The sequence below is a fragment of the Contarinia nasturtii genome, unplaced genomic scaffold (assembly GCF_009176525.2).
Source record: "Contarinia nasturtii isolate CC-2019 unplaced genomic scaffold, AAFC_CNas_1.1 Cnas_scaffold_1240, whole genome shotgun sequence".
Lineage (NCBI taxonomy): Eukaryota > Metazoa > Arthropoda > Insecta > Diptera > Cecidomyiidae > Contarinia > Contarinia nasturtii.
The window spans coordinates 2,991,381-3,016,244 of record NW_022198581.1 but is presented as its reverse complement, the minus strand read 5'-3'; the positions used below and the strand labels follow the sequence as shown (position 1 = coordinate 3,016,244).

At 33.6% G+C, this 24,864-nt stretch overlaps 1 protein-coding gene across 3 annotated transcripts in view; it reads left to right on the top strand.

Moving 5' to 3' along the window:
- Positions 1 to 20,602, top strand: part of LOC116345023 (homeotic protein distal-less) — a 57,963-nt gene extending 37,361 nt beyond the window's left edge. Inside the window, exons 4-7 of one of the 3 annotated variants that reach the window (XM_031774022.1) lie at positions 18,009 to 18,165; positions 18,437 to 18,484; positions 18,638 to 18,809; positions 19,029 to 20,602. In XM_031774022.1, the coding sequence (XP_031629882.1) occupies positions 18,009 to 18,165; positions 18,437 to 18,484; positions 18,638 to 18,809; positions 19,029 to 19,047 (396 nt within the window). In that variant the 3' untranslated portion in view covers positions 19,048 to 20,602. Of the gene's footprint in view, positions 1 to 18,008; positions 18,166 to 18,385; positions 18,485 to 18,637; positions 18,814 to 19,028 lie in introns of all 3 variants that reach the window. The other 2 variants (XM_031774020.1, XM_031774021.1) reach the window with 2 other exon arrangements.
- The last annotated feature ends 4,262 nt before the right edge of the window (positions 20,603 to 24,864 follow it).

Genomic DNA, 24,864 nt, shown 5'->3' with positions numbered 1-24,864 from the left:
CTCTCTCTCGTTTTGTATTCACCACTCGTTTTATATATTGTATTTTCGCAAGGAAACACAATACTGAGTTCGATCAGCCGTTGCATTCGATGCCTCAGCTACGGCCGCCGCCTATGATTTTTTTTTTTCATGTTTGGCGGTTATTTTTGTTGTTGACTCCTTAATAATAATTCGTTTTGTGTGCTTCAACGCGCTGTGCTTTGCGATTGTGTGTATTTTTCTTCGGCTGGTTGGTGTATGTGTGTCTGGTTTTTTTTTTCGTGGGTTCACTTTTTTTTTGCGCGCGCGATTTAACCATGTGGCAGAGAGTGCAATAATGCTACTTGTTGATAATGATAATTGCTAGTTATTACCTATTTAGTAAGCAGTTTGTTTGAGTGGTATATTACATATAATTTATTTTCAGTTAAGAATGTGTTTATAAAACAATTTGCTTTGTTGTGGTTGGCGCGCGGCCTGGTTGCTTCTCTCAATTTTGTTTCTCTCTTTCTCTCTTCATTTTTTGGAGTTTTTTTTTTGTTGTTTTTGATTTCATTATTATTACTTTGATTTTGTGTGTGTGTGTGTGGCTTCATTTGTATATGTTGATGAAGATGACAACAACCAACTGTGCGCGCTTCGATGCGCTTACAAAGATCCATCCACAAAAGCCTATAATTAAAGGTGGCCAAATGTGAACATGTGTCAGATTAACTCATTTATTTTGACCTTTAATTGGTTAATCAATATGTGTTTTATTGTTGTTGTGTTCTTCTCTCCACATATCACATCCTTTTCGTATTTTATGAGGCCAAAAATTCCATAAATTAGGAACACTTTCCTATCCGATCAACGACTGACACTAGTCCGTTTCACACTTTGAACAACACCATGGCCCATTAAAAAGCAATTATTTTGGCGATTATCTTCAGTTACTTCATTCAATAAAGTGCGATTGGTGTGTCTTTCATTTTTCATTAAGTTATGCTACTTCACGAAAAATTACACTTCAAATATACATAATTATAACTGTATGAATTTATAATCATTGTGTGGAATGGTTGAAGAGACCTTTTTACTTTCGTTTGCAAACTCATAACGAAGTCATTTAATTCTATTCATCTTTTTCACAAAGACCAAAGCAAGTTTTGTTATCGCATTCTCTCGCTGTTCATTGATCAAGTATTCTTTTTGATGTTGATTTGGATTCAAACGACACAACAAAATAGTTGGAATACTGTGAACAGGAAACAGAGAGAGTGCGCGCGAAGTAAGGTGCAGACCTCGTGTCACCGTTTGTAATTACTTTTTCAAATTACAATAATAGTTGGTCTTAATTATAAATACTTGCATTTTAGATAACTTACTCCTCTCCATTCAGACCCGTGACACAAAGCGAATAAAATTGCTCTCTTTATTATGAATATTAATATTAAACACATATAATTGAGAGCGTTAATTTTCGATCCCGATGTTTTTTTTAAAAACATTGTTCTAAGCGCCGGTACAGGTGATTTTAACTTGGTATCATCACTCGATTATTCACTTTTGTTTGCAAATGGTGTATTGAATGAAATTGGTTGGTTTTTCCATTCGGAATATATGATTGTCACCAGAACATCATCACGTGCACGACTTTCTTTCATATTTTTTTTTTTGATAACAAAACGAAAAGGGTGTATATGTGTATAAAAAATTCACGAACCACCAATTACAATTGAACAATAATAACAATAGAAAAATGCATTGAATTCCACTTCATAGAATCAATCGTAGCACACATCTTTGCCCCATTCAAAATACAACGATTTTACTGACAATTGATACCGAATTGGCTGCATTTTGTCTCCATATCAAATAATTGTATTGAGAGAATGAGAAATAGGACTTTTGTCATTTGTTCATACATTCTCGAATTGTTGTCTTACTCTTTGACCATTGAACTTTATAAAAAGAAGTGAAATATATACTGAATGGTGGTAAACAAATTTTCATTGTCATTTTTATCCTTTCTTCTACGATTCGGAGTGTGTGTGTGAGGTTTTTTTCTTTGTTCGCCCAATGACTACCCCATTGAATTATTTACACCATTGAAAATAACATGAATAATACGGGCATTATTCATATTGTGTCGTGTGTGTAATACACATGCAATCCCACTCGCAATCTGCCCACTCTTTTTTTTTCACTACTTATTATGCCTCTCCCTCGATAAATATGCGAGACAGTTTTCCGGCTAATTTTTTTTTTGTTGTTTCATTTTACTCGTTATTGTTACAATTGTTATAAGGACAAATATTTGATATTTTGTTAAACAACGAGAAGCAAACCATTTTTCAACTTGTTTTTTCAAAGCTTACAGATTGGAACAGCAATAGTTTTGAAAATTCTAAAAAAAGATATGTTTGTTAAAATTTGGAATTTTATCCACATTTTCAAATTTACTGATGAAATTGCTTCATCTGATTCACAACTACGTTGTTTCTCATTTGACTATGCCATGGAATTTTATAGATAAATATGGAATTTTACTTACTGACATCCTTAAAAACTGTCCACAGTTGAAATCTAAAACGACTAGATGAAAAAAAAACTCAAAATTGAAACAAAAACCTATCAATTATGATCAAAAATTCAAATGCGCTTGTTACACGCTTCCGAAAGGTTCATTCGCGCTCAAATTCGATTTTAAATCCTTTAATACGTGGTGTGTGGTTTAATAAAAAATTTATCATCGACAAAAAAACCGAAAAAAACGAAACAAACACGTTACAATTGAATTAAGTTGAAGTGACGGGAATCAAGCAATTCCAAAAAAAATCACTCTAAACTAAATCCAATCGGTACATATTAAAGTTAACCCTTTCTGCTTAGGCCAAATCAAATTATCAGAAATCGAGATAGAGAGAGAGAGAGAAAGAGAAATGCTTAAAATAAAAATGAGATATTAAATATTGATAAATATTGGCATTTATGACAGGGCGCGATAGGGAAAAGAGACAGTTGTGTGAGCTTGCATACTTGATATTATTCACACACATATATATATATTTACATGGTCTGTATTCAACTGTTCATTCGGATAATGGGTATCTATGTACTTTTTATTATAATTAAGTGAGGTTGTATCACAACCAAAATGAATATATTTTACCATGTAAAAATGTGTGTGGTGTCTCATGTTCAATTTTATGTCGATAAAATGTGTGTATTTTTTTCGTCAGCCCTTTTCAATTGCTGGCGTGTGTGCGTTTTTTTTCTCTCTTCTCTTCTCTTTGTTATATTTGGGTAATAATTTCAACAGCTGAAGGTACTTCCAACCTGGTTGCTACTATGTATCTGAGCGTAATCGTATGAAAGACAAGCAAGAAATTTCCGTTTTTTTATTGACGTTATTTTGATTCAAAATTCTTTAGTTCGGTATTTTTTTTTTACATTCACGGATTCTGATTCATTTTTAATGAAGGTAAACGAAAGATAAAAAAACGCTCTCTCTCACACACACACCGTCGTACCAAAATCAAAAGGCAAAGGCTACGAAAAAGTACACATTATTGAACTGAATAAAAGAAACAACAACAGAATTTCGTGTCTTCGTCCATACATTGCAAGTGGACAAGTAATAGTCGAGTGCATTATTCAAGTATTTTTACTTACGCCAAACACGGGCTTAGATATTGCATGTGCCCAAAGCAACCGAATGAACGTACACACCCGCAAAGAAAAGCAACAACCATTGAATTTTGGAATTCCAATTTAACCCTGAATTTGATAGCAATCACAAATTCTTGATACAACTTGACCCACGCTTATGCAATCATTGTGATGTGGCGATCGTTGTTGTCATCGTTGCGCTCTTGCAAATAAACTCGTTTATTTCAAATATATTTTGTCTTCCATTAGGCGAGATACTTATTTTTTTTTTAAAGTGTTACGTTTTTCATCATAAAAATCGCAAATAGTATTTAATTCTTGTTGAATTGGATTCGGAATTTTTATGGTTGGACAAAATGAAAACGATATTTTAATAAATCGTGTCGTTTAAATTTCAAAATTTATAAAATGAAATTTATTGCAACGAAAATCACCTGCAACATGTGAAAAAATTTGACCGATTGCATGAAATGTAGCACGCCTAATTATTTCCCAAATTAAGCAACCAGATTTGATTGTAGCTAATTCATTACTGGTAATTGGAAGATTTTTTTGTACATAAAGCTTGTCGATTTGGTTTTGAATTAGTCGTTTATTTTATTTACACACGGGTGCTAACTGTTGTAGTGTTTATTTGGCTCGATCATGTACTTATTTATTAATTTTCTTGAATTTGTATGTCTTTCTCTCTGTGGCTGCGATATGCACGAGAGAGCGATGATGGCAAAGAGCTCATGTGCACCGATGACGAGAAGAGAAAAAAAAAGTACATACACACAAACTGAAAACGAAATGCTTCAAGAGAGCAACGTAAAGAAATGCCCGTGAGCAGTGAATTCCAAAAAGGACATTCTTCGGTCCAGATAAAATGAATAGTCGCGCGCATTTTGATGTGTGCAACAATGAAACGTTTTGTGCACGTCGTTGCCGTTGTCGTCGTCATTGATGTCGCATTGAGAGACTGTGGCGAGAAAAACCAAAGTATTCCAACCGCATTCGTAGTTTTAACTAAACTGGCCACCGTATCCAAATCCAAGCATGCAACATATATACCCAATGTAAAATCGGGTTGGTGTAAGGTGAGAAAGAGTGAGAGAGATACGAAGACAAACGAATGTGTTCGTTTTGTCTTAAGCATGGTGCAATACATGTATTCACTCATTAAAAATTTGCAACAGCACATCGCGAATCATCGAGAATCGGCCACGTCATTTCGGCATTTGTGTGCGTTGTTTAGATGGATCACTTTGAGTGAGCCCGTTTGTGCGTTTGACTCTGTATGTGTCCAATGTGAATATTATGCAGCGATCGGCTGCAATATAACATTGCTTGCATTTTATGCCGTACGAAAACGTCGGCCTGTTGTTTGCCTGCATTCGTCGTTGTAGTTTTTTTCTGCTTGCTCCATACTCATTTCCTGTTTTATCTTAAAAAAATAAATGAAAGTCTTTGAAAAGTAAAAGAAACAGTGGATGCAATAATGTTGAGCGCGCGTGAGCTATAAAGAGATAGAGAGAATGAACAGCAGCAGCAGCAGCAGCAGCAGCAGCAGAGAAAAAAAGTTGAAAAATACCGTACTTTTCATTGTTATTTACCTATATATACATGAATATGTGTGTCTTTTCTGTATGTGCGTTTTCTGTTTGTTTGAGTTTTGAGCGAATAGTTTGCGCGACACAGCATATAACATTGTGCGGTGCACATCAAAGACAGAAAAAAAGACAAGATTTTATTGTAATTTTCACGCAACTTCGCTTAAAATCCATGCCATACAAAATAAATACAGCATTTTTATGCGTTTTTGTCAGCAAAGAGCCAGCGCTGCCAATCGACCGATCAAAAGCATCAGGTAACCACGATAACAACAACAAACACTACTGTTCGCACACACACACATTTTTTCAACCGAAACGAACGAAGTGAAGCATCAATCTAAGCATTTACTAATCGAAATTGAATGTCATCTCTTCGTTAAAAGCTTACCGAGCTTGTTCAGTCGACTTAAGAGACTCCGAACTAGGAGAGAAAGACTTTGCATTACATATTAATTGAATACATGCACAATTTCTATTGAGTAACCTTGTGAGCATTGCTGATGCCAGCCACAACGAATGCAAAATCTACCAAACGAAAAAAAGATTGATTACAAAATTGACCATGATTTAGATGTGATATTTATGTGCATACTTTTTTAATACTCGCTCGTTTGATACGAAAAAAAAAGAGAGACAGAGAACAGAATGGACAATGCGCGTTTTTTTTCGCTTCAAAATGCTTAGTGCACATTTTTACACACGCACATACATTTCATTGAGAAGTTTTGGTGTGTTGTTCGTTGGCAGCAGCACATTCGTCTTCAAAATGGAAAATTATGAGCATTTTATTTAATCTTTATCACACCCAATCAAGCCACAAGCTCTTGATCTCCTCACCAACAAGAACCGTTCAACTGAAAAACCATAGAACAATGGAATTTCTTGGTTTACCTTGAGGTAAAAGTGTTTCTGCATTCAGTGTTGTTGCTGTTTCCCCCCTCACTCTCTCTTGATCTTTTCATTCCATACACATCTTTTTAGCGTTTTTCTCATGCCATTTTCGGAATGTTTCCACGTCTCTCATTCAATCCATGGGGTTACTCAAAATAACTATTTCGTTATTTTCGTACATATGTAAAAAAAAATAATGAAAAATAAAAATAATAGCAAGAATCAGGTTGTGCGTAACAAAATACACTGATTATTATCTATGTATGAATATTTTTTTATTAAAAATTTCACAAAGAAAATTAAAGCAAACTTAAAGAACAAAACGACACCACTGATGGATATTTGCTGTGAAGTTGGCTCTTCTGTCCATGCAAAGCAGATAATTGTAATGACGCGACATATACGATAAGACAACAGCAGATTAGCAATAATTGAAATAATCAGTGGCAATAAATGAATAGTAGTGAAATTAGTATATTATTGGGTAACCCCATGCATTCAACAATCGGTCGGTCTCAGATTTATTGTTGGTTGTACTGTATGCCGCTGCTGTAGTCGTGATTGAATGATGTTTTATTTGTAGACTGATTCTCTTGTATTCTCCCTTTCCCTTTTTGCCATCAGTTAAGTGCTAAATGTAATCGAATGCAATGTTTTCTGGATGATGTGATGTGTCATTTTAGAAACCGATAAATCATTGCGTGAAGAGGAGCTGACGTCTGGCAAATACAATACGAACAACAAAAACGAATCAAAAAAACGTTCGGAACGAAAAAAACGATTCGTATCGTGCACATTTCCAAAAAGAAAACGTTTTCAATTTTTTTTGCGCTGAAAACAATGATTTGTTTTCTAATGCATTTTTTTCTCTACCAAACTGCTTACCATATAATTATCGGCATGGAACAGTTGTGTTTTCGATATGATGACGAAAAAAAAGAGTTTTATTTGTATTCGGCGATGAATATAGAAAATTTTAGAAACACACACACAAGAATCCGATGAATCATATGATAATTTTCGATTGAAACAATAACACCAATTAATTAGCAAATAATATTTTTCGACAAATTAGCAAATGCCGATCGATCGCACGAATACACACAAGCACAATTCAAAATAAACGAGATCACCACTGAATGGAATTTCGATAGAAAAAAAAAGCAGCAGATCTTTTATGAAGCCATAAAAAGTGTTGCTGATTTTTTTTTTCTTGCTCTACTCCGAACCTATTGTGGATTTATGAACACATGTACCAATCATTCGATACAGCTGAATATTTATTTATGATTTTTTGTTGTTGCCAGTGAAACCAAAGTGAAGAGAAACGAACAGAGAGCGAAGGAGAGAGACAGGGAGACAGATCAGTGGAAAAAAACATCACATGCATAAATAAAATGTATAAATTTATATAGTGGGTTTTGTCGATCGACATGACTAATACATGTTGACGATGATTTATATGTACCTACTGCTCCATCTTTCGCCTACATAACCACAAATACGGTTGCAAACGTTGAACAAAAATAATAATAAAAAAAAGAACAGCAATCTTTTGCTCTTTCGCACTATAAAATTTAAAGATAGAAAGAACGAGTGAAAGTATTGTGTTTGTGTGTGAGTCCAAACATATGAGAATAAAAAACTATGAACAAGGCTTATTTCTAAACACCTATTATTCGTTGTGTCCACAATCGATTTTTTTTTAGTTTTGTTTTCATGGGGAAAATCTATTTCAAAAAACATACACCATATTTTAATGTTATCGACCAAACCAATCAAAGTCGATCGAATGAAAAAAAATTGCTCGCTCTCTCCCATTTTCATTCTCCTTCGATTACTTGATGTACATTTGCGCAAGAGTAGGTTTTGATTTGCACAGTAGATTTTCTATTGGTAGTACCAATTTCCAATCGGTTTGGTGGTTGGCAACTCTATCGATACACTGATGGTAAAATTGGTCTATCGTGCAACACACGCTTCATGTGTATCAGAACTATTCATGTTTGTCTATCGTTTTATAAATGTGTGCATTTTTTTTCAACGTTCATATTAAACTTGAAATCAAAGTAAATATACCGCGTCACGTAATTGTTTGAAAATAATTGAACCAAACCGAAGTTTCTCTCTATGGTGTTCCTTGCAGAACAATCACATGCGTACACACAAATACGCCTATATAATTTTTTTTCAGCAACGATATTCAATGTGAATAGTAATCAGTGCATGAAATTGTTATCAGCCGTAAGCTCCACAGCACTGATTACATAATCAAAGAGTTTGCTACTTCTGCATTGTAAAACCAAAACGAAAAAAATCGGTTGAATGCGAATGACTTCATCTTCCTTTTCGGATGAAATGCATACTTAGTGTTTGTTGATCGTTTGCATTGTGTATTCATCCAAAGCTGCACCCACACAATGTGAGACGAAAAGCCATTTCTCTATTGATGACAACAACGATGCACATATATAAAATACCGATTAACAATTGTCAACAGCGCAAAGACAAAAAGAGAGTAAGAAGTAGAGGGGAAGTGAGAGAGGAAGAGTAAGAAAGATCAGCCTTTGTTTTTGTTTAATCGTCAGATTTTAATAATACGATTGTATTCAATGCATTTTTGTGTTCGTGTTTATGCACTGCCAATTCATTCGTTGTCATCGAGATAAGTTGTTTTTCGTATTCTATTGAATTGTCAACGAAGCACAAGAAAGCTTTCAGTCACATAAAACGTAACAATTTTCGTTTGAAGATGAAATGATTTGCTCATTATCACATCAAATTGTATACAAAATGCATTGCATTCATGGTACGCATGATGACGACGAAGAACGATGCAAGAACACTGAAAAGAAATAAAAAAAATCGCAAACAGAAACGATTCCACGGCAAACAAAATGAGATAGCGAGAGAGGGAGAGAGTGGAACGAGAGACGATTGAAAATTGTGAGGCGCGCGCACGCCTGATTGATATTGATCGAAAAGAGTTCGAATAATAAACATATCCAAAATGAAAATTATGTCAATTGTATGCATCTTTGTGGTGATGCCCATAAATTCTCACTTTATGCCAAAAAGCGCGTCTGTATATAATACGATTTTGTCGTATTTTATTTGATGCGCGACACGATTTTGTCAAATCGATGATTTTATGCGCGCCCATTTGTAATGCAAAAGCGGAAAAGCACAGGCACACAAAAAACAAATAACGATGACATGCACATGCAATAACATGGTAACGAACAATCGATATGAATGCGTTCTTTCTGTCTATCTCTCTGGCTATAGTTTCGTATTCAGTTATTTTGATTATGCGATCGTTGAGCGAATTGATTCTGCGGTTCGATTCAAATAAGAGAGTGTTTTAGTGCTCAATCTCATTGTCTCTCTTATTCTTCTGCTAGTTCATCGCTTTGCTCAACCGAATCGTCCTATTTTGGTGTATTGGGCCGTATGTGCGCGCGCTCTCTTTTTTTTTGGTGCATGCTTCCTTTTGCATTTACGATGAGCAAATGGGACATTTCAACGATGCGAGGGAGAGAGAGGGCGCGCGCAAGAGAGAACCGACCAAAGATGAAATGAATACACATAGAAAAGAAAAAAAAAATCGAACACAAAATTCGAAACAACAATAAAATTTTCGACGCGAATAAGAATACAAAGTAAAAACAAATAAACGACGAAAAGTTCAGAATGTTTTTTTTGTTTTTGTTGTTGTTGTTGTTTCATTTGATGTGTTTAATTCATTGAATAACAGAATTGAACGTGGAAAAAAGCCGGGATAGAAGAAGAAAGAATGACGACGACAACGAAAAAAGGCAGCGAGTATTCAGATGAAAATATTTGATGTGTGTATGTGTGTATAAAAAGGCACAGGCATAGTGCATATTTCTCGCATGATAAGCCTTGCATGACGAAAAACACACATTGCCCATTGTGTATACACATCGTATAAAAACAAACTAGCAAACAGTACGATCGCTCGTTCTCTGTACTGACTATTTTTCGTTTGTGAGGTTTGTTTTTAGGTACTTTGTCTTAAAAAATTTCAATTCTTCACTAAATCCAATAGCACCAACAACAACAAATAGTAACGTCAATAGCATTGTCATGAGTCTCTGGGAAAATGCCGTACTCTTGCCAACAATAACCGAGAAAATATCAAGAGGCCGAACGCATACATCACGCCAAAATGAGCAACAAAGATACATGATCAAAATGTAAAACCATCCATATATAAATATAATATAACATAAGAAATAAGTGAAGTAGACAAATTTCATAGATTATCATTATGATGAGAGTCGCAGAGAGATAGAGATAGATAGATAGAAAATAGCATTTGTCGCTTCGAATATTTGTGCATCAACGGAAATATGCACACACACACACACACACATATTCATGTATGCACATCGCACAAAATGCATTCGAAGCAAAGAGCGTACACATGTACATGATTTAAGTTTGTGGTTGGTTCATTTTCTCGGAAGATCGTTGCGCCGCATTGTTGCAAATCGAATGCACTCGGTGATATCTCTTTATAAAGATTTCTCTATCTTTGTTATTCAAAAATACATACGTATCTATTTATCATCGGATTCTCACTCGTAATCCATCGTCAACCACTTACATTGGCATTTCTTTGATTTGTCTACTGTTGAAATTGTGACGTTTCACACAACTCGATGGAAGAATAACAAAACGAAAGAAAAAAAAACAAAGCAAATTTGCATTTAATTCATTGTCAACATTAATTTATACATGAATTGATGACAACGGTTCATTTGTGCTCGACGGAACTGATGACGGAATCGAAATGATGACAAATGAAATTTACAATCATATTTTGAGAGATGACTTTTTTTAGTCAGTCATATGACATGCATTTTATGAAAAAGGAATCCGAATAATTTTTAACAAACGATTTCCCCGCCTGCCTTTTTTTTGCTGTTTATAACTACGATTGACCTTTTTTGTGTATTTTGTTTCTTTTCACGTGTTTTTTTCGCCTATGAAACAATGGCTTAGCAATTTGGAGACACTTGTTTTTGTATGTGATTTTTTCCGTTTCTCTCTCTCTCCCCCTCTCCCTCGTTCGCTCCGATACATCGAAATAAAAAATATGACATTGTTAAAAAGCAAACAATCTTTTATTGTTTGACTGGCAGTGCTCAGACAGAGACAGCGACAGTGAAAAAAAAACTTAGCAAATCCTACTCCATACAACAATGCCACTTGATCGAAATGATGATGACGAAAAAAAGAACCTGAACGTAATCAAAAAAATGATATTTAAATATAATATGATGAGAACAATGGTGTAGTTTTTTTTTCTATCCTCTCTGTAGATGTTTAGTTTTTGGTTAATAATTTTATAAGTACGGTCGCAGTCGGCGTTGAGGTCACAATGCGCACACTGCGCGCATATGTACAATCGCTTTCTGCAGTTTCAGTTCACGGGTTTTTATTATGTTTTCTCTTTTATTCACTTTCCGTTTGGGTTTTTGTTTTCCTTTTGCTTGTATGAGATTCTTGTTCGGCAGTGAGGAGCGGTCCTTAAGCGTGAAAAATGTCGATTAAATGTTCGTCATAAAACTGAGCGATCCGATAAATCATTCCGCAATTACTCAAAAGTGAATAATTTCTTTTAGGTGGAATGTGATCACATTCAATGTGATGATGCACACAAAATGATATGAAGCTTCTTATTTGAAATATGAAAAAACTCAATTTGCTAAATAGCATACAATAATAATAAGAGTTTTCATCTACATTATATCATTCGTCTGCAGTGTAGAAAGTTGAAACAGAACTCGGTGATTTTCCACCAATGTTGGATACATTGTTCGAATAATGTTAAGAACTTTTCAGAAGAATTCGTTGAAAATTTTACAATTTTTTCCATCAGAGTAAACTTTCAACCGTTCAAATGCATTCATTGTATCCAAATCGCTTAATAAAAACATCGGCAGTTATTGCATTTACATTTTAATCTTCGTCTGTTTTTGATTGTGGCCAATACGCATAGCGCTTTTGAAATAATAACAAATCATTACCGACAACAAAAACAAAACCTACAACAGCAAAATATGATAAAATTGTCGTGTTTTTGCTGTTTTTTTATTCAACAAATACAACTTTATTTATGTTGTTGCGTTTTTAGTTCTACAAAGTATCCAAATGACCGTCTGAACAATAAAATAGAAAAAAAGCCAGCCAGAAAAAAAACTTTAAATGCGCTCTCGACTATACCTTTGCATTGAAATGCGCGCGCGCCCATATACCGAAAGAAAAAAAAACACAAAAAAGCGTACGAAACGAGTGCTAGCGAGAAAAAAAATGGTTTTTGTGTTCATTTTTAAACATAGGAGAAATTGTATGTGTAATAATTGCTCGCGACAAGGTTGGCTGATTGAAATTTTGCTGGAGAAATAAATGAAAAAAAACCAAAGCCTATGCGAGTGAAAAAAATGCGCCGCTGCTTGATTTGTCATTGTTGTTGTTTGTGTATGCTGTTCTGTGTGTACTGGACTCTAATAATAATTGCATGCTCGCAAACAGCGAGATTTTTTTTTCTTTTCGGGGCCTGCCTGTTCTATGCCATGACTTGTCTCTTTCTCGCCGCTTGACAGGCCAAACGATTTTTCTTACGCTAACCTGAGATAGTTTTTTTTTTCATTCTCTTCGCTCTAGCTTTTCTCTCGTTTCAAGCAAACTCTTTCCATTTGTATATGCTATAGATAGAGAGAGGAAGCCAAACAAAATTCAAGAACAAAAATCCACACAGGCGAAACTGAAAAATCGACGCGATTCATGAGACATACAATGATGTGACTTTTACGTACAGCAAGAGCGTAAGAAGAAAAACGCACACAAAATTCAATGCCTGACTGAATCCATAATTGTCTTTGCCCATCAACTATTATTCCATTTTGCGTTGTGTATTCACGTTCGCAGTAAAAATTTGTTTCTCTTTCTCTCTCTTGCTCCACTTGTGTATATATAAATGTGTGTGTGTATATAAATTTTTTCGCTAGTTCCATTTGCTTTTGTGTCGTGGACGATGTCAGCTTCTCTTGTCTCATTTCCTCGCTGACTTTGTGTCACACGCATATATTCGATGAAATATTTTTTTTTCTATTCTGTTCATATTCATTATGTCATCTTTGTTTGTATTGCTCATAAATTTGTGAATGCTTATGTGGTGAGCCTGTGTGCTGAATGTTTTAATACAATTTTATGAGCTATGACTTATGAGACCGAAAATTCAATTCAAAACAATGATTCCATGTGTATGCGTTTGAAGAATAAAACAAACTAGGTAAACAATGTATGCGACACACAGCGAAAAAAAAAGAGAGAAAGAAAATACCCTCGAAAAACGATATTTTTTTGGTTGAAGTAGCAATTTGAAAGAAGTCAATTGAAGAGGACAGAAAAAAAAAACTTCGAATACATCCAAACGGCGACAAGACCAAAACGACAAAATTTGTCAAATTGACAATCGCACTCAGCTTAATCATCAACTAAAACGACAATGTTATACACGATCTATTGAGCTTGAAATGACAGAAAAAAAACCTCTTTCCGCATTCAATAAATTTTTATTGTATTTGCGTGGGCAGAGAAAAACTCTGTTTCTATGCCATTAAAATGCTGTGATTGAGATTTTTTTTCATCATCAACTGAATAAAAACACCAAAAAAATGTTATTTGTATTTTTATGAACAAGTTGAATTATTATAAATGACAAATTTAGAATGCATGATGGATGGATAAACAATTTTTTTTTTTGAAGACAAGAGACTCGAACCCTAACCATTTGTGTGTGTGTGTGTGAGAGAGAGATAATAGCCAAATTCATTTATACAAAAGAAATTCGTGTAAAAAAATTAAGAAATTCATTTCAAATGACTAAATCATAACCAAATCACCCCTTGATCTGACCCCTTTGTTCATTAACTTCAAATGAAACAGTTATTTGTGCGTAAGAAAGACCCACAAGTAGTGACACATTAAAAAATTACAACAGAGAATTAAAGAACTGATTTTTTTTTCTCTCGTCGCGGCATTCGCCTATAATTTGATTTCGGTTTATTTTCGATTGAACTTCATTTATTGGCATTATGCTTAATGCATGAATGACTATGAAATGAAAACGTAATGAACATGGTGGAGTGAGTGTGTGTGTGTGTGAGCGTGCACACGGTGGATGATAGTGTGACACAGCCGCTGATCGTCGTCGGAATCATATGAACATTACATTACGCATAAAGCAAATATTGTATGCATTTAACCAAGCGTTAAATTCAATAAATAAGTCATTTGTTTCGCTGGAAACGAACGTCAACAAAAAGAATAATCATCAACAACTATTGCTTTTCATAGCGCTTGCATTTGAACACATTGTCATAAGAGTGCGAGAAAGAGAGAGAAAGAAAAATAAATGCACATAACTACTAACCAAGTAAGTCAATCTAGCATTGCACGCGCAATGTATTTAGTATGTTGAGAAAAATTTTCCCTTTTTTTATCTTCATTATTTGCCACGGCGGCTTTGCCGTGATGCAGTTTCGCTATTTGCTTTTCGCCAAAAATGGAAATGTTCGCATTGAATTAACGGAATGATGTTTCAATTGAAATGTCGTGTAATTAATAGAAGATGTTTGGGCACACTTTGTTATCCATACTGTGAATCCACGTTTGTTGGTGCTGCTATTGCCTCCGCCACCGCCGACGACGACACTGCTACGCTTTTTTTCATGTGGAAAATCATCCTTGCCTTAGTTCTTTTTTTTTCAGCTTCATTTTGTTCGTCTTATTGTTCGTTTTTATGTACGTTCATTCAGATTGCTCAATGTATGAGCATAATTTACATATATTGGAAGTGGGTAGGGCAGGTCAATGTTTAAATTATTCAATTTGATCGTTCGTAGATTCTTTTTTTTCTCAGGCTACATGCAAAATGAATTTGAAAAAAAAAACACACACACGTAACAACAACATACCCAGTACGACAGAAAATCAGCGAGTGATATTGAATTGAAAGGGAAACAAAATATAAAACAAAATAAGAACAAAACGTGCGAATGCAGCAAAAAAATTTAGATTGTAACGCGCAGAAAATTGATGAATTGTGCATATGACATGAAACTTATGTGATTTTATTGTGGGTCGGATGAAAATTCACTTGAAGGTGTTTTCAATACATCTCAATATCATGCCAATCATTATATGTGCGTATTACAAATCGATGTGCCAACAGTTTTTTTTTCGTCCGTCCAAAAGTTATACTGCAATGAATACTGGCTTGAGTTTACCAATCAATAACACATCAAATCGACGGAATAATTTTAATGAGTGTGACGATCAATGACAATGAGAGCGTGAAAGAGAAAACCAACACTAATATAACCTTAGAAATACTTCGTAAGGGAAAAAAACAAGTATTCACCTCTTGATCCTGTTTTACAGAAGAAAAATTGACGCAACAAATATAGTTTTGCCCAATAGCCATAATTTGGACGGCAAGCTGTGTGAGCCGAGAAAGGCGAGAGAAAGAGAGAGACAGAGACGGTGAAAAAAAAATAATTATGTAAAAAAAATGCACTGGCAATGCTGTTATTGTGTCTATTATGCAGATTACATGTAATTAAATTCAACAACCTGTTTGAGATATTGTCTCCAACGTGCACTTGCATTGATTGGCACCATGATATTTGTTCTGGTTTTTTTTTTTACTCCAACTCTCCTTCTCGTGTACTCTCTTTGGCACGGCGCTGTGCAATTTTTTCTTTCGATTTAAATATCGCAAAGAAAAAGTTGCAGCTTGAAAAACAAAACCCTCGATAAAGTGCCAAACTAATGTTTATCAACATATAGGTGTGCATTTCCAACTTTCTATTCTTTAAATCTTTTAATTCACATCTCAATCTTCTTCAAAGCCACCCGATCAAGATGACAGTCAAAATATGTCGCCGCAAATGAAATCGAATTCATTTCCGTGCAAATTAAGAAGCTTCATTTCGTGTTCATATGATTTGTGTGTGTGTTTTTTTTTCTCTGAAAAATATCATTGGAATCGTCGAGAGAAGCGAAGAAAAAAATGCGAATACATTCATTAGTAATATAATGAATGTAATTGCACAGGAGACGCAAACAAAGAATCTGCAGCTAATATTCTGTTTACAGCCGGCGGCTAATTTGCAGTCGCACATTGTTTTTATTGATTTGAAGTCGATTGAGTCACACAAACACACACTTACATTACTTCTGGCTCGGTTTGGTGAGTGAGGGAATGAATGAGCGCAAATGAGTGAGTGAGCGAGCGAGTGAATCCATATTATGCAGTGTCTTGCTTGATTATGCAGGCTGCAAATTGATGCATGACGACGACAACAACGAAAAAAACCCCAAACATGAACACACATTGCACATACAATGAACGAAATTAAAAAAAAACCGATTCCAAGATGATAAATTTATCAAGAAAAATGCATGTTTTAATTGAAGAACAACAGTGCGACGTGCATTTATTGTTTGCGAATATCTTGTCTTGATTCGTGTATGTGTGTGTGTATTTTGTTTTTTATAGCTTCTCAAAATCGTTTTGATTTTGTCAAAAAAATTAGAAATAAAAAATCTTGCTTCTTATACAATATATACAATACAAAACCGAGATTACTTTCAACTAATAACTAAACTGTATGTCGATATAATTATAAATCTATTTTCTTCGAAAATGAATGAATAATGAAAAATTGCCAGCCAGCGTACAAATAAAGCACAACAACAATTTTCGCAACGTGAAACAAAAAAAAAAATAGTCTGAATTTCCATCGGTGATGATCGTGAATTCGATTGTAACAGTAATGAACATGCGTTGCTTATAAAACGTTGAACAATTTTATTCAATTTTTCTTCTCTCGCTTGGTCCCCCTTTCAAAGTTTTATCTTTGCTATGTGCTTTGATTCATACATCGATTTCGCTTGATTTGTAAGACTGCGAATCGCTAATCTTGAAAGATTCGAAATTATGTTTTGAAATCAACACACGAAGACACGATCGACACATATATTGATGGGTGCAAATTTGGAGCGCTAAGAAATTAACTTCGATTATTCAAAAACAAAACAAAAAAAATACCACATTCCCATGGATTTTTGAGCAAGCAGAAAAAAGTCGAAATTTCATCGAATGAAGAGCGTCGTGAATCAATAATATCATGTTTTTTTTTTGCTTTCGATTCGATCGAACTCGGTAAGTGCGCATGAAAAAAAGAATCGCGATGTGTACGCAAAAGATATGACGGCGATTATTTTTTTATTCATAATTAACGATATCAAACAGTAAATTCGAATAAAAAAAACCGAATGTACGTTGCGCAGCAGAAACAACTGCAGCAAACAGCAAATTAAACAAGACACTTATAATAAGACCTTGTAACAAATACTTCTTTTTTTTCCCGAATGCAAAACGCACGGCTCATACACAGGCGCATGCTTGAGCGAGATGCTATATGCAGCAATGAGTGTGCGCATAAAAAGTCACTACAATGATCTTGTTTTTTCATGCGCATTTCAATGCATAAAAATGAATTGCGCGAATAAGCGAGTGAGCGTTGTGATTCATCATATACCTTTTTAAGCTCGGTTTTTTTTTTCATCTCCTTCACACTCGTATCTTTTGACTCGATGGCGAAGTTGAAAGCGGCAGCTTAGCCGCACAAAATGAATATGCATGGGGGGCAAATGACTCGAATGAAACTCTTTTTTTTGCTTAACAAATAAAAATCCGTGAATTTTCCTCGTCGCTTTAGAATTTGGATTTCATTTGAAGATGATAGAAATGCCGGTCGCTAACAAAATGTTCCTTTTTTGTTTCAGGTGAAAATTTGGTTTCAAAATAGACGATCAAAATACAAGAAAATGATGAAAGCAGCACAAGGACCAGGCGTTGGCGGTGGCAGCAGTGCTGGTGGAATGCCGTTAGGGACACAAAATCCAGGTTCTCACAGTCCAAATCATCAAACAATGCATCCAGGTATTTATGAATTGCACCTTAGTACGCAGTAGTTGTTGTTGTTTTTGGAGTGTGCTAAATAGGCTAAAATGGCGAATTGAAACGATGCCCTGATGGTTCAAGTGAAAGAAACTTTATGACACAAAAAAAAATCTATTGAACTGCATTGAACGTGTGCACGGTTTGAATTTGAACTTTTTAGTCTAATAGTGCGATGTATTTGTTATTATTTGTTTGTTAGGCGCACCTGGTTCAAGTGTTAGTGGTTCACCTTCTCATTTTCTACCTCCAGGTCAGAGTCCAACACCATCGAGCACACCAGTATCCGAACTATCGCCAGGTTTGTATTTTATTCCATATTAAATCATTAATAGCAGACAAAATTTCGGACTTTTCACATTTTCACTCAATCTCATATAGCAAATAAATCATGAAGAAATTACCGATTTTGCTAACCGGATTTTCATTTTTAATTTTTTATGTTAAATTTCAGGATTAAGTCCACAAACTCAAGCACCTTGGGATCAAAAACCGCCACATTGGTCTGATCACAAGCCTCCACAAATGCAGACGCATCAACCGCCTCCACAATCACATCCACCACCTCAAATGGGCGGCTACATGCCACAATATTGGTATCCTGAAACGAATCCATCACTATTAACGTAGGTACATATTACAAAGCAAATTGTTTTGGTTTGTTTACTTTCATCTGGTTCATTCTTTTTTTTTTGTTGGCGAAAAGCATTCGTTAAACATTTTCCATTAAAGTTCTAAAATTGCTTTATTAAACTTATGTCATTTGCGATCATATTCATAAAAAAATACATGATTTAAAACTAAATTTACTAACCGAATTGGTATTTTTTCTCATTTAATTTCAGAGTATGGCCAGCAGTTTAACATGAATGAAATCATAAATTAACCTAAAACTTCGTTTTTTTAAGAAATCAAACAAAAAATTTAAAAGTAAAACAAGAGAAATGAGCATAAACATACACAACAAAAAAAAATCATAATATTAAACTTTAGAAATTGGTTGGTGCAAAAGAGTGATGAATGTTAATAATTAGCCAAGTAAACAGTAAAACATGGTGTGTTAAGTGAATCGATATCGTAGTATAAAAAACAGAATAATACACAAAAAAAACTGATCTTGAAAAGGTATAAAAGGATCAAAAAGTAATTGCATTAATGTAAAATCACATCTCAGCCATCAAAGAAATGAACAGAGAGAAAAATGATATTTTTTTTTGTTTGAGTAAGAGGGGAAAATGAAAGAGAAAAACTGAATGTTATTTAGGAGATAATGTTGAGTTTTTCCTATTTTTCAAAATGCACTCGATACCAGTTTGAAATGAAAGAGCCAGAGCGACCGACAAGAGATACATAACATATGCCACACGCAAGTATACATAATGCAATGAATTATTTATTTAGCTAAAAAGAACAAAAAAAATACCCTTTTTGAATCGATTATAATCATCATTGGCCATTAAAAAACTATCGAGACACATTTTTAATGAAAATTCTTCTCTTAAAATTATCTATATAGTATGGAATAACAGTTCTTGATAATAAATTCAGATTTTTTTTTGTTATTTTGTTTTGGATCGATGGAAATGGTTTGTCTTGGGGTGGATGAAACATGCGGTTTTCATTCTTTTTTTACCAAATCAGTTTTTCCAATTCATTCACAAAATAGAAACCTAGAATACATACAAAGAATTTCCGAATGAATCTGAAGAGTTGAGAAACAACAAAAAAAATGTAAAACAAAAAACACACTACAAACTATACGATCTCAATGTTATTTGTTTTATGTTTTCTCAAAACTAATGAACAAATCAATCGGAAAAGAAAAAAAAAACAAAATAATTTTATGTTGATTTCGTTTGACATACGAAACACACTTAACATTCGACATTAACTTTAAAAACGGCGAAAAAATAGTATTCACAACAACAACAAAAAAAAACTATCTAAAAATGTCATTTGAAAGAATGTAAAGTAAAAAATCAAATGGATTTATCAATCCATAGTGTACATGAAAATGCAAATTATATATGTAGTTTTCAGCTTAAATTTTACTTTTTCTCTCCCGTCGATTTCGTTGGTTTAGGAAAATTTGATATTTCTCATAAACATTTGATTTAAATACACACATATACATAATATGATGATGATGAAAAGTAAGACATTCAGAAAGAAGAGAAATAAAAACAACGGTTTATCTATAAATAAACTATACATAAACAAAATGACAAAAGAGACAATTTTTTTTTCAAACATAAAACCTAGAATTAATGTCAAAGTACTAGTAGGCATAATAAATGATAGTTTTTAGCGTAAGTACTAATAAAAATTCAATAAATTGATAAGATGAAAAGAAGAACAAAACAAAAAGGAACACAAACACACACATATACATACAAAACAATTGAACAAATGACGCGACAACAAAATATAAATGTCCGGTGAATAGATAAAGTGCATATATATATAGGATTGCTTGTTTCTATTTTGATTTAGTTGTTGCGCTTTTAATTTTTCTTTACAATGCTTCAAGAAAATGCCGAGCGCCATTAAAGCACACATACATTAAATGCATCAACATTCTATTTGAATTTTCTTTCAATCGACATTTCTTAAATGCACAACATTATATGCCCATAAATGTGTTTCATCATATTTTTTGTTGTTGTTGTTGTTGTTCCATATCCCGAAACAAATTCGATCATTACAATGAATAATTTAACCAAGCACACAGACAGACAACCGATAAATCGTATGCACCAGAAATGCGTGCGTAAATAATGAACACAACCCGACGCTATAAATTGAACCGAAAAATGTGAAGCGATGCAAATTTTGTACACAAAAAAAATAATTCTACGGATCAAATTTGAAACGCGAAACAAAACAGACACAAGTGCTGTGCAATATTGTATAAATAATGAAACTATATTTTTTTTCTTTGAATTTGCCTTTTTGTGTATGTCTTTTTGTGAGCAGTGTAAACGCGCATTAGTGCGTGTGTCTGTGTGGTGGAGATGAGTGTAGCTCAAATTAATTTTGCAAATGGAATTTTAAATTTTTGTTCAAATGGTTAGTTTATAATTCTGCATTGATCATAAAATCAAACGAAACCTGTGTGCTACAAATAAAACGGGAATGCATGTGGAAAAAACGTTAACACACACATACACATTTTTGAAATTTAAATGAAGCAATTGCGAAATAATTCACGATGCAAACATATAAAAAAAATGTCCGTAAAAAATGCATAGGAAACGTGTGTAGTCCATCCACTCGAACATTTTCCATTGGGAATGCATTGAACTTGTGCGTTTAAAATGCCGTCGCTTGAACAAATGACTCTATTCCCATCATATTCCAAATGTCAAAATTCATTGGACAAAATTCGTTTTCTTTTTGTTTTGTACTCATAGACGCATACGCCATTCACTCACTCTGTTTCACAGACACACACACAGAGGCACACACACATCTTCTTCATTTAATTGATGGTAAACAAATCGCAAATAACTAATTATAGTGAACAATAACAAATAAATTGTACAAAGAACAACATGAGCAGCATTAATTTTTAAGCGATCTGAAATACTAAACAATCGACATAGAGAGAGATACAAACACACAAATTGATTGAAAAAATCTTTAGTAGCGTAAAATTGTGTGTCGATCGAAAGGGTGTGTGTATATGTGTAACAAGGACTATAGCGCACTTTGTGGTCAAACATGGAAATTATTTAATCGATTCTAACGATAAAAAGAAGAAAAAAATAGTGCGTAAAAATTAATAAAACAACAACAAAACACAAAAAGAAAATTATTCATTTTAGATAGTAAGGAATATGAAATTTAAAGAGAAAAAACACAAAACAAAAATCATCATTTGCAAAATCGATAAATGACAAAAAAAATACCTGTGCAAACAAGAACAAAAAAAAAAAATTAAAATTAGATTTTAAAAAAAGGGAAATAAGAAAGTTAGCATTTCTAATAAAGAGTGAAATGAAACACACCTAAACAAAACATATAGGCAAAAGAGAGAGAAAACCGACACAATAATCGATGCACCTAACTGTTTTTTTTTTGTTGGTTTTGGCCGAAACAAATATTCCCCAAAAACAACTTCATAATATGAAAATCAATTTATTTAGTTAGAAATTGATGTCATTTTTTGGTCTACTTTGTCGAATATAAGTGAAACAAAATTAATTGAGAAGAAAAACGAAGAGTGGCGAGATAGGATAAAATGTGAGAGAAATAAACGATTTTCAATAAGACACGCGCCAAACGCGTGCACAATTTTTTTTTATTTACATATTTGATGAAACGAATTTTCAATATATATTGTTCAATACAAATTTACATTCCACATTTCAAACCGTACGCTTTCCTATATGTTTTCTTCTTCTGTTTTTTTTTTGTAAGTTCAATGTAGAAAACAAATCGAAATGAATTTATTTAATTTACACTTAGTGAAAATAAATGAAAACAAAAAATAAGACACAAAATTGTGAACAAAAAATGTTTAATGTGAAACTATTTAATAAAATAAGGAGGTATTGAAAAGAATAATGCTTATTTGATCGTTTCTTTAATTTACAAATCAACATTTGGATTGTAGATATTGTTGTAGCACACATACAGACAATGCAATCGCCGTGTTTTCAAGCGGTTTTGCACAAACACAAACACAATTGATGCACATGCGTGCAAAAGAGAAAAAAAAGAATTCAAATTGTTTGGCATTTTGGTAAGAAATCACAAATATTCTCTCTTTTTTTTGTTTGTTTTTAAGTGACACAGAATATTATTTATATTGGCTAATCAGGGACTGACAATACCGCACCGCATCTGATTCATGGTATGAATCATCATTTTTCAACATTCCTTCAATACTAAAAGTCCTGAACCACACGATGTACAAAGCAAACGCAACAAATTGATTTTTGTTCGATGTAAAAATGCAACGATATTCATTCGTTCAAACCAGAGAAAAAAACATTTGATGATAAATGTCATTTACACAATTTGGTTTTCAAAGAAAATTTGTCATTTTTCTTACAACTTTGATCTCGAAGTGTATCGTCAACATCGATCAAATTCCGTCGTTTGGGAACGATGTCGTGTGTTGTACAAATCCAATTTATTTTTGTGTATTAACTAAAGCATCTAAATGATGAAAATATCAATGGTTTTGGCTGTAGGGGGTCAATAAAAAAACAATAATTAAGATAAAAGGGACGAATCGACAACAATACGATAAGAAAAGGCCACTGATTTGAATCAAATTCACAAAACCAGATCACTTTAAATGCAACAAACATAACAACAGACCGAAAAAATAAACTTTGCAACAGTAACCCAACAAATTTATGAAGAATTTCAATGCAGAAATATACACAAACACACACACACACACACATTAGACATAATCTTGCATATAATGTATGTATACTTTAATCTTATGTATATTATAAACTATGAGCTAACTATGATGATTAATATAATTACTATAGATGACGATGAATTTGACAAAAATTAAAATATATTTCGTAAAATTCAAAAAAAAAAAAACGATATAAAAAATAACTCGAAACTGACTTTTCTTTTCAACATCCTTTTTTTAGTTGTAGACTTTATGTTTCAGCGAAAGGGAACTATAAAAGTAAGTGAAATAAGCAATGAGCCGATTTTATTCAATGTAAATAAATCTTCATTCGAAAATAGCAAAAATCTAAAAGAAATCGGATAAAATGTTTCGATATCCTTTGTGCATGTATGTTGATGGTGTATGACTTCTTAAACAAAAAAAAAAGATTTCAAGTATATTTTAATGCTACACAATTCAATTGAAAACAAAAAAAAGAACGTTAGAGATAAACGAACCGAAGGAGCAACGGGAAATAGACGAGAAAGGTAAAGTATGAAATCTCAAATGGCATATTGTGTCTCTTTTTGTACAATCATCTACTTGACCTAATCTCTTATTTTCATTGAGTTTATCTGTGCATATATGCAACCCGAGGTTTGTTTTGCCAAAACTAAATAACAAAATGAACAACAACACATAAATGGATTTAATCCAAAATGGTTTCAAGTGCTGAGATTTGTTTCCATTGCTTTAATCTTTTAATCTTCATGTTGAAACACGACTAAGAAGTGATGTCGATGCTGTTTTGTAAAATATAGTCAAAAAAAAAACAACAACCAAAACTAAGTGAAAAGAAAATGATATTTTTGGCGCATTGTTTTGGGTGTCGCAGGTAAAGAGCAAACCATATTTTGGTCCGATTTCCTTTTCCTCTACGCTTCATTAAAATCGACACTGAGAGAGTGAGAGGGGGAGAGAGAGAGAAGTGGCGGCTATAATTAGAGGTTGACACAAAAAAGGACAAAATGTAATGTATTTTTCATAAATGGTAATGGTTGTACTTGTTCCTATAGCGCTCATTTCAATTCACATACGATTTTTCTTTGATCGGTTTGTTGTTTTGTGCAAAGATGCTATTAAATTATTTGCGCATTTATGTTGAACGCTTGTGCCGAATTCCCGTCCGTGCACAGTCTCCCGCTGATTTTTCGAGAGTGATGTGCTTTCGAATTTATTTGACGTTGTTTTTGTGTGTTTCCTTTTTCCCTCTCTCTCTCTCTCTCTCTCTCTCTCTCTCTCTCTCTCTCTCTCTC